Here is a 12091-nt window from a genome sequence, read left to right as displayed (position 1 = left end):
TCATATGACTAATGAATAGGGGATAGGGTAAGGGATTTATGAATGAACAATGGGAGATTGGGGAATATAGGTTATGGAATTAGGCAAACAAGGGTAGATTAGAAAGGGGAAAAGAAATAGGATATTCTGAAAAGACCATTTTGCTTGAGCAGCAGAACTTCGACTGTAATGAACTCAAGATAACTTTCTGACAGACACATAACTGACACATACCCCATGACTTGACTGTTCAAAAATTTGTAACCATGACTCCCAATGACTCGATACTGTTTCATGCTTTGACTGGACCACTTGATGACTAAACTCATGGTGATGTTGGACAGTGACTTTCGAACTTATGACAGCGACAATGATTATAAGTTCGACTTATTCAAACTGAAAATTAACGAATTCGAAAGACATTCGACAAATGAAACCACTGGCCCTAACAGAAGGCACACATTTAGCACTTGGCCAAATAAAAAATCAGGTTGCACTCTGTAGATGCCTTGCAATTTTTATTTCTTACAAAATTAACATGTCTACCCTGCCAATTGAATTCTACACTTTGTGGATGGTATGTTTTCTTTTGAGGTTACTTTAAGCTTCAGACATTCTAAGATGCCACTTTCATTACAAACATATTGTATCGTGCTCGATGATTCACGCTCATCAGAGGCAAATAACTGCTAGAGGCAACACAGCTGACTTGCTCTCTTCTAATGGGAACTTGCTTGCTCTATTTTTTTTGCCTTACGGGGGCATTCATTATTGCATGATTGAGTTTTAATCCCCACTTTAAGATACATTTCTGTATTATTTGATCATTGTCTAGAGAGCTGTCATAAGTACTCCCTGTTTGGCTATTAATACTGGGTGTAACTTGAGGTCATTAGTCGACATTAATATAATTTTCTGCTTTTTTGTATTTTTTTATTTCAAACATATCTCAGAATTTATCATGTGGTGCTGTTTACTCCGAAGGCATAATTTAATTCAAAGCACTGCATGAGTGTTCAGACCTTTTGAATCTGCTGCCTGGGTGCATTGTTTTGAAATGTGATTTCTTGATTTTTTTTCTTTATCTTGTTTTTTTTCTGTTTCTTTTGTTTGTTGCTTCTTTTTGAGGCCACCTCAGATCACCCCTAAGGGCACTATTAATGTAGTGTCACTTACCCGAGGACATTATTGGATAGGCTCTTCATATTGACTCTTCCATTATGTGTGCAGATTATGATAGCTATTAGCTCCGCTTCTGTTTGTATGGGGGTGTATCTACCTTGTTCTGCCTGCTCTACTCACTCTTATTTATATTTGGATTTAGAATTAACTTCTCTTTTGCTGTTCTCTTTACTGGGTGATGTGTTGTGTACTCTCTTTATAGCTGTTAGTGCGAGTTGTACTCTTGAGTCTTGTTGACCTAATTTGGGTATTCATGGACATCAATAAAATTGCAATTTAAATTTATATCTCTAAAGATTCATGGTGCAGTGAGCATATGAAGGACAATGGTGATATAAAATTCCGATTCATTTTGTGTAACAGGTTTTCTCATCACAGGACTTAGTGATTATATCACACTATTTCAAAGGGTTCTTTCAGGCAATCTGGGTACCAAAATGATGAAGTCTTATCATGAAAAACGGATGTATGTCCGCTTGATGGAACCTGTAATTGAATGGATTACTAGATGCATTTTCAATCATGCAGATCAGGTGAGAACTGAGATATGCTTATCCACAGTTATAATATTTGTTGAAACTGTCCTTCAGAGGTTGAGCTTGCCCTTGCATTCAAGTGGTATTAGATTTGTTGGTGATGAATTGTGATTTTCAGATTTAGATTTCTTGGAACTACTGAAACAACATTTAAATTCCATGAAGTTAGAATAGTGATTCCAAAGAGTTGAAGCTCTCTATAAAGTCAAACCTCTGTATAGTTAATGTGTCGTTACAATAAGATGTGCTTCATGTTTCTTCTAACAAGAAAAGAATGAATATATTGTCTGCATGTCCGTTGCAGTCTTGCAAGGTGTGATTGCCTTGCCATATACTAATACTGTAGGAGCTGCTTACAAGCTATCTGCGGTAAGCATTTTTTATTCTGGAAGAAGAAATGAAGAAAGTTGTGGAATGAAGGAATGGTGATGAGATTGTTCTATGTGCCTATTCATCGAGTGGAAGGGACTCAACTTCATGACAAAAGACACCAAGTTTGACTTTCACAAGAACAACTGACTCCTACTCAAAGCTCTTCAAAGCCCCTACGCCAAAAGGGGAAAGCTTCTCCTGAAAAGTATTTTTACATTGATGTTTCCAAAGAAAACAAATTGCAAGCAACTCATCTTCCAAGTCTTCTCGAGAAGTGTGGCAATGAAGAAGTGATATGCAACCTGAATCTATAACCAAAGCACTTTAGGGGCGTGACGTCTCCAAAAAATATGATCCAGCATTTCATCGTTACCACACAAAACACAAGCGACATTTGTCAGACCATGCTTATGCTTGCTAGCTAAACCTTGCTGGAGCAACAATCATGCACAAACATTGTGTTTGATTTCTAAATGGACTATGATCTTCAGACCATGAGGTTCCTCACCCACAACATTTTGTTCAAATTAGAGGCAATGTCAGATGTGTGGCTCACAATACCATAAAGGTCGTTGGTCATGTTACCCACCATTTGTGGGTAATATCCCTAGGAGAATTTTTTTTTCTCCAAGATGGTCCTCAGCTGGAAGCTAGCAGCCCTTTGCAGCCATCAGTCTCGCTCATTGTGCCATTTCTCTGCCACCTAAGCCCGCCATGTGGTCCCTCGTCCATCTGCCATGATCATATGTTTTAAGGTGGCCCTCCCAAATCTAAAGATATGCCTTGTCATTTTGAAATTGAGTTTTGTAGTTTGCTTATCATGGACACTTTTGGGCATGGATTAATGAGGGCATTCGGCATAAATGATGGGCTAGGTCTATGCTTTTGTGTTGATTTGGGGTAGCATCGGATCTGCTCTAAGCTTAAAATTTTTCAGGGAGGCTTGGGCACAGGTATTCCAAAGAACCCAAAAAGCATTTTGGGAAATTCCACCCAGAAATGATTTTATTAAAATAATTAATATTTTTAAAGGGGTTCCTAAGTCTAAACTTAGGAAAATTAAAATATTAATGGGTATTAATCTAATCAGGGGTGAAATTTCTAGAAAAAACAATGGATCAAATCAAATCAATCTGAGCTTTTGAGTATGTTTTAATCTAGGTCGTTGGTTGCTCAATAGGAAGATATAAGAAGGGACTCGAGGGTCATTTGGAAAACACAAAGAGAGATTGAGAAAATCGACTTTTTTGAGGTGAGAAGTTTGAAGTGAAAACTTCTTGATACACAGAGATGTATATATATAAATATTTATTAATAATTAATTGACTGAAGATGATTGTTTACAGTGGGGGTTCCTTGGCTTATATACCACCATGGGCACCCTTTGGGGAAAGGGCATGATCTTATGATCGTGCCCTTTCGTCTAATTAACCTAAAATTAAATAATAAATCTAAAATTTAAATAATAAATAATTTTTACATAACATTGCCTTCCTCTCGAAAGAATGCTTTGTCCTCAAAGCATACATAACGACGGATGTTGTTGACAAAATGATTCATTCTCCCAAGAAGCGTCTTCTTCAGGTAAGTCCTTCCACTTGATCAGATATTCCTTGATTGTACAATGTCGAAGCTTTCTTTCTTTAGTAGATAAAATACCTTTTGGTTCTAGAATGACCCTTCCCTCATCATCTAGAGATGGAAGCGTTGTTTGCGCTGATTGATTGTTGCCTAGTGCCCTTTTAAGGCAGGATACATGGAAGACGTTGTGAACACGACTTGTCTCTGGAAGGCTTAAACCATACGCAACTTGGCTAATATTTTTGTTGATCTGATAAGGTCCATAGAACTTTGGTGCCAATTTGTTTTTTCCTTTATGTTTTAAGGATAATTGTTTGTATGGTTGGAGCTTGACAAACACCCATTCTCCGACTTCAAACTCTCTTTCGGTTCTGTTTCAGTCTGCTTGTTGCTTCATACGATTCCTTGCATTATTCAAGCTTTCTTTTAATACAAGGACGATTTTTTGGGTTTCTTCTAGTTGATCTTTAACAGCAGGTAGGTTTGTCTGGACAACAGCTAGATCCTTCCATTTTGGGGGTTCATACCCATATAAAGCTTGAAATGGCGTCATGTTTGCTGACGTATGATAAGTAGAATTATACCACCACTCAGTGAGATGTAACCATTGAGCCAACTTATTTTGTTTTTCTGTAGCATAGCAACGTAGGTAGGCCTCCAAACATTTATTGACAACCTTTGTTTGGCCATCTGTTTGAGGGTGATAAGCGGAACTCATATTTAGGTGGGTTCCTATGTGGTTGAACAACTCCTTCCAGAAATTACCCTTAAATTTGGCATCTCTATCACTCACAATGACTTTCGGAAAACTGTGTAACTTGTATATATTTTTGCAAAATATTTCAGCGATTTCTTTTGCTGAGTATGATTTGTTTATTGCCATGAAGTGAGCATATTTGGTGAGTCTGTCGACTACTAAGAAAATCTTGTCCTTGCCTTCAGATACTGGTAATCCTTCGATAAAGTCCATCGAAATTTCTTCCCATTTCTGATTTGGAATGTTTAAAGGGTGAAGTAATCCCGGTGTCGTAATATTTTCACTTTTATTCCTTTGACATGTGTCACATTCTGCTACATACTTCTGAATATCGCGACTCATTCCCTTCCAAAAGAAGGATTGACGTGCATTGTAGTAAGTCTTAAAGAATCCTACATGTCCAGCTGACGGTGAGTCATGTGATTCCTTGAGTATCTTAAATTTAAACTTGGAATTTGTATTTAGATAGATTCTTCCCTTGTACCATAGGATATCATTATTGATTATTGCCGTTATTTCTGGATCCTTGGCATACTCACTTCGAATTTCGTTAAGCCATTCAGGAACAACAACCGAAATTGCAAGTAGTGTTGGTTCTTCATCTTTCTTGGACAGGGCATCTGCTACTACATTGTCTTTTCCTCTTTTATGTAGTATTTCCAAGTCAAAGGCGACAATTTTTTCAATCCATTTTTGTTGTTCTTTGGAAAGTGTTTTTTGTTGAAAGAGATGCTGGAGACTGTTGTGGTCTGTTTGATTGGAAAACTTACTTCCCAAAGATATTGCCTCCACTTAGCTAGTGCGTGCATGATAGCGAGCATCTCTTTGTTGTATGTGGATTTGAGATGTTCTCATTTGTTGAGCTTCCTACTTTCAAAAGCTATTGGATGCCCTTGTTGCATTAACACTGCACCTATACCGAATCCAAAAGCATCACACTCAATGATAAATGGTTTAGAGAAATCTGGTGTTGCTAATACGGGAGCATTAGACATAATTTCCTTTATTTTTTCAAAACACCTTCCTGCTTCCTTATCCCATAGAAACGAATTCTTCTTTAAAAGATTTGTCAGAGGTGCAGTTATATGTGCATAGTTTTTAATAAACCTTCGGTGATATCCAGTCAAACCTAAGAACCCTCTTAGCTTGGATATATTGATAGGTTTGGTCCATTCCTTTATGGCCTTGATTTTATTAGGGTCCACCTTTACGCCTTCATGGGATATAATGGGTCCATGGTATTCTACTTCTTCCTTTCCGAAGGTGCATTTGGATTTTTTTGCATAAAATTGATGTTCTTTCAGTAGTGTAAACTTTGTCCAGATGTTGCAAGTGCTCTTTCCAAGTTTTACTGTAAATTAGAATATCGTCAAAGAATACTAATACAAACTTCCTAAGATGTGGACGAAATAATTCGTTCATAGTTGCTTGAAACGTTGCTGGTGCATTGGTTAACCCAAACAACATTACTTTAAATTCATAGTGACCTTCGTGTGTTCAGAATGCCGTTTTTGGTATGTCTTCCAATCTGATTCTAATTTGATAGTAGCTTGATCTTAAGTCCAATTTTGAGAAGTACTTTGCGCCATGTAGCTCATCCAACATTTCGTCGATAAAGGGAATTGGGAACTTGTTTTTGATTGTTATTTTGTTTAATCCTCTATAATCAATGCATAGCCTGAATGAACCATCCTTCTTCCTTACCAATACCACTGGAGCAGCGTAAGGACTTTTACTTTTCGAGATGATCCCACACTTTAAAAGGTCTTGGATTAATCTCTCAATTTCTGTTTTTTGGTGATGTGGATATCGGTATGGCTTGATGTTGACGGGGTCTGACCCTGCCTTGACTTCTATTGTATGCTCAATTTCCCTATTAGGTGGCATCTTCATAGGTAGGTCTTGAAATACTTTTTCATGCTTCTGAAATAGATCTTGTATCTCTGGTGACTCTTCACTGATCATATTTGCAGATAACATTTCTAATTGGTGACATTGTACTACATAAGCGGGTGCTCCTTTTCGAATCATCTTCATCATCTGAGATGATGATACAAATTGATTTTTTGGTGCTTGGAATCCGTGTAATTTGTACCTTTGACCCCCCCATTTGAATTTTATGAATTATACCATTACCTTCATGTTTGGTAAGGGAAATGAAAAAATATTGAGTCTCTTTGCCATGGTTGCATCTAAAAAATTGTGGGTGCTGCCAGAGTCAATGAGAACCACTATGTTGTTCTTCTTTATATGTCCTTTCAACTTTAACGTCTGAGGTTGTGATATACCTGTCATAGCTGATAGCGACACTTGTGGAATACTTCCGTCATCTAATTCTGGTGAGAATTCTGGGACATCTTCTGTTTCTTCTATGTCAGAATCTTCACTATTTGAATCATTAGTTGCTTCACAATTATATAGGTTTTTTGGTTCTTTTCCTTTAGCACATCTATGTTTGGGGTCCCACTTCTCACCACAGTGTTTGCATTTACCTTCTTTTATCCTTTGCATTTCCACATTAGATTTTTCATCTTCACGACGATGTGGTGGAACATATCTTGTATTATTTGAGTCCACATACTGAGGTATTCTTCGTCTTGAATATGTTTTTTCCGATTTTGACCAAAATATTTGTTCGAATTTCTTTTCTGCCATTTTTGCTTTTCATCTTGCTACTTCTATTGATGTAATGTCATGCATCTCAAGTTCTACTTGTAAATGGGTTTTGAGTCCCGAGACGTATGATTGAATTAGACGAGACTCTGATAATCCAGGTACTTGTGTTACTAAGGTCTCCCATTCTTGAGTGTATTCATCCACACTTCCTTTTTGTCGTAATTTGATGAGTTCTGAAAAGAACTCTTCTTCCTTTACACCTTGGAATCTTTTAAAGAATGCATCCTTAAATTTTCTCCAACTAATGATGTGTGTTGTCTTTTTCCACCACATATACCAATTATATGCTTCCCCTTCCATTTTCATGGATGCGTGCTTGCACTTTTCGTCATCATCATTGATGTCATATATCTTAAAGTATTCTGCTGCTTTATTTATCCATGCAACATTGTTTTTTTCGTTTCCATCAAATTTGGGCATCTCGACTATTGCCCTTCGCTGGTATGTCGCTAATGGTTGAGCGAAAAAGGGGTGTTGATTGGTAAAGGTATCCTAGAGTTGCTTATTTGTAAGAGTCGCGTTATTCATTTCTTGGTGGGTTGTCGCCAATTTTTTTGGGGATTCGGCTTTTCCTTGAGAGTCTGTTGATTTCGTTGTGCTCTTGATTTTCTTCATCTTCTTGTAGTAGTTGTGCGGGTGTAAAATTCATCTTTTTACACATAAGGTTCAGCAATGTTAAGGTCTCTTTTTGATTCACGTCTGATTGGACATGGTGATGCTCCATCTGTATTTCTATTCGATTTGTTGTATCCTGAAGCCTTTTGATATCGTCAGCCTGCCCCTTAAGCTTGTTCTGGAAATCATCTAATTTTTTATTGACCTCATCGGTGTTGTTATTCATCTTATTCTCCGCGTCAACCAATCTTTTTTGGAAATCAGTCATTGTCATTGTCGACATTGAGCGAGTTTGTGGGGGCGTGTATTTATCTGCCAGCTTAAAATTTTAATTATTTTTTTATTATTTAATTTAATTATATATATATGTATATAAAGTTTTAAACTATATAATATTTGTATATAACTAAATGATATATCGTATATAATATATGTTATATAATTTAATATAACATAGTTATATATATATATATATATATATATATATATATATATAATATAATTATATATATGTTATATAATATAACTTATTTAATATATTATAACTATATATATAACGAAAAAAAAGATTTTTTTTTTAATATGAATGACGGACAGACACGACTGTTCTGTTCGATAGCGTGGATGGAATGGTGCGTGGAGTGTTGGGGAACAAGTATGGCTGATGAGGGGTGAGGCACGGGGTGGAAATGAGAATGAGGTGGAGTGATGGCAACAACAAACAGGAGGTGTGTGATGCGGAATGGAATAGCGGATTCGGGAATCGTTGTAGCGGATAGTGACAACGGTAGCTGCGGACTGGAGGAGGGTGGATGACACAGAGAGCGGGGAAGACAACAGAAGATGCGGCAGGGTGGACGCAGACAGGGAGGCAACGGGAGACGCAGAGGGACACAGTGGTAAAAAAAAATGACGGGAGAGCAGCGTGGAAGGGGTCGTGGAACAAACGGAGCGGCGACGGGTTAATGGTGGGGACGAGTACAATAGACTGGCAAGGAATATCGGATGGGGTTGATGAACAACGACTTGGTGAAAGATGACCGATTGCAAAACAACAAAGAAGCTGTGCAGCGGAGTGTCTAGAGAACCAACCAACTCCGATACCAGATGAAGTGAAAACTTCTTGATACGCAGAGATGTATATATATATAAATATTTATTAACAATTAATTGACCTAAGATGATTGTTTACAGTGGGGGTTCCTTGGCTTATATACCTCCATGGGCACCCTTTGGGGAAAGGGCATGATCTTATCATCGTGCCCTTTCGTCTAATTAACCTAAAATTAAATAACTAACCTAAAATTTAAATAATAAATAATTTTTACATAACAAAGTTCTCAGGAGGAAAATTGATTGAGGATATCTTGTAGCAGAGGGGTAGTGAGAATCCGGGAGAAGGAATTTCTGGAGAGTACAAGGAAGAGAGAGGACAAAAAGACGTCAAGAGGAACGCTGACGCTAGCCTACACAGATACAACGTAGTCGGTGAGGGGAAGTCGAGTTTCTGCAGAGGGAATTCGAAGTTCAGTTGCGGGAAGCTAGGGTGTGAGTCTGGAAGGCAGGAAAGTCGATTTCACAGCTAATAGAGGATCTAGAGCAGAGAGGCAACGTAATACCTAGGAGAGGTGACACAGACGCTGCCCAGGGTGACACAGTTTTGTGCAGAAGCCACGCAAAGGGTGATGCAGAGCCTCCAGAGCTGAAGGATTAGTCATTGATTCTCTAGTGATAGGTGAGATCATTTCACCAGTCTTTTGTCCAGTACTTTCTCTGTAAAGGTTTGTTAGTTTAGCATCCTAGATTTGTACTCAGAATTTTTTCCTGCATAATAATAAATCCTCTACTGCTACACCGGTTTTCTCGTATTGTGTTTTTCCAGGGACTATTTGTCCAAAAATAACTGTGTCCTATGTGTTGCGATGTTCTTTCTTGCTCAGTATTTTGTTTCTGCATAATATTTAATTAAGTGAAGGCTGCAGTGTATATGTTTCGATATTTTCCGTAGGAAACTGCAAATAACTTGTTTATGTACATCTAACAAGTACGAGAAATATCATTAGTCACTACAGTAGGGATTCCGGTTTAGGAATTTTCACATTCTGTGCCCTAGACTCCTTTTAGGAATTAATCGCGGATTCTAGTCCCGTGGGATCTCTTTTACTGACCATTTGGCTTCAGGGATGGTATTTCACGGGAAAACCCGATTTTGGTTGTGTGGTCCCGCTCCCTTATCCGCTCATATTACCCTCTTTCCATTCATTACTACCCCATCCATCATTTTTCCTGCCAGGGTCCACATTCCTACATTGGATCTACATAGGGTTAGCTTGCCCCTTCCCCTTTCCCACACCTTGGGTCATGGCTTGGAATGAAGCTCAGAGGTTGATGCAGCTTAAAAGAAAGTTAAAAGCTTATATGGCCACATTCAATAGGAAAAGTAGCACAGAATGCAAAATATGGTTGGGACAAAAAACATTTTAGCACCTGGGCAAAAGCCAATACATGAGCTCTACCCCATTGTCATGGCCATCACCCTGGTTCCTACAGGTTCTATGAGCCTTCTTCATCATATAGGAACCCATGATTGTCCTAACCCCTAGTGGGCGATGAACTGCCCCACCTTAAAAAGGGGATTCCACTGCTATATCTTAGACATCATGCTCTAACCCCATGAGCCCCGAATAGTTAATCAAAGAAAATCACAAAAAAGGCAAACGACATAAAAGAAGGGTGGAGAAATCAAGGTCAGGGCACCTCATGTACAACGACTGCTCCTTCCTATACATTATAAACCCAAGTGTTGGCTTTCCTTTTATTAGCTACCCTGGACCTGGCTATATTTCTTGGGATTTTCCTCTTCTTGGTCCCTTTTATGGTTATTATGGTGCTGGAGAGTAGGAAACGGAGGGGCCAAAATGAAGAGGGGGATGAAGAAGCTGGAGAAAGTGGATTTGATGAAAACCCCGGTGAGGAGGAGCTGGAGGAGGGTGAACATGACTCTCAAAAAACTAAACAAGACCAAACCCCATTGTGGAAATATGTTAACAGGCCTGAAGCAGGGAAAGGGGGTGGAACCACTAAATTTCATTGCCCCCATTGCAACAATGATTACACAAGTTCATACACCCGTGCCAGAAAACACCTCTGCGGGAAAAGGCCATGGGATGGAGACAAACAAATAGGAATCAAAACTTGTCCAGCGGTGTCAGCAGCGGATAGAGCCAAATACATAAGGGAAGAGGAGGAAGCCCAATACAAATCAAAAAAATCAAGGGGTTTCTTTGAACCAAGCTCACAATCACAAGCACAAAGAACTCCTTCAGCATCCTCCCAAGGCAGTGGATATGGAGGCACAGGGTCATCAGGTTTAAGGCGTAGAACCATATCAGATTTCCTTGATGAGGGGTGTAGGAATGCTGTGGATTCAAAGGTTTACAGGTTTCTCTGTGCATGTGGGATACCATTCAATGTTCTTCGCTCACCTTATTGGCACGAAATGGTTTCTGCCATAAATGATGCCCCTAAAGGATACAAGAGCCCTGGGTATGACAAGGCAAGAACCGTTGGACTTGATCATGAAAAAGCAAAAATATCACATTCTTCGAATAGAATGACAAGTTCTTGGACTGACCATGGGGTGCCCATTGTATCTGATGGATGGACAAATGTAAAAGGCAAGCCATTGATAAGTGTTCTTGCTGTGTCTGTTAGTGGTGCCATCTTTCTAACTGCACATGATTACTCTGACAAGTTCAGGACCGACATCAACATTGCAGAAGCATTACTTGAAACAATTGACCGTATTGGGCCATACAATGTCTTCCAAGTCATCACTGATAATGCTCCTAATTGTAAGGCAGCAGGAGCAATTATTGAGGATAAATGCCCCAACATATTTTGTTCTGGATGTTTGGTTCACACATTGAACCTTCTGATGCATGATGTTGTCAAGAACAAAAATGCACAATACCAATGGATTGGTGATTTGTACAAGAAAGGCAAACAAATGATAAAATTTATTACAAATCATAGCAATACACATGGCCTTTTTCGCAATCACTCGATATTGGAGTTGTTGAAGATTGCAAAGAGTAGATTTGGTAGTTATTACCTCACCTTCAGGCGCCTTTTGAAGGTAAGAGAGTCATTGGCTAGCATGGTATCAAGTCCACATTGGCAGGTATTAAAGGAAAGGGCTACAAATGCAGCTGACAGGCAAGGTTTTGAACTGGTGGAGGAGGCCGCTCTTGATGGTCAGTTTTGGACAAGTGTGAGGCAAGTGTTGGATTTCACCAATCCCATTTATCACATGATTCGGTTTGCAAATACAGATAAACCAGTGATTGGCGAGGTGTATGAGCAGATGGATACCATGTTGGGGCAAATAAAA

At 38.8% G+C, this 12091-nt stretch overlaps 1 protein-coding gene across 1 annotated transcript in view; it reads left to right on the top strand.

The window, feature by feature from the left end:
- The window catches only part of LOC149228578 (uncharacterized), a 465738-nt gene that overhangs the window by 19868 nt on the left and 433779 nt on the right, over positions 1–12091 (top strand). Inside the window, exon 2 of the mRNA XM_089378272.1 lies at positions 1525–1694. Coding sequence (XP_089234398.1) covers positions 1525–1694 — 170 coding nt within the window. The remainder of the gene's footprint in view (positions 1–1524; positions 1695–12091) is intronic.

Source organism: Pinus tabuliformis, chromosome J (assembly GCF_031772625.1).
Source record: "Pinus tabuliformis cultivar Carrire ecotype Pingquan chromosome J, CPIR1, whole genome shotgun sequence".
Lineage (NCBI taxonomy): Eukaryota > Viridiplantae > Streptophyta > Pinopsida > Pinales > Pinaceae > Pinus > Pinus tabuliformis.
Note: the sequence above shows the minus strand (reverse complement) of the source record. Positions and strands in the feature narration are given on the sequence as shown.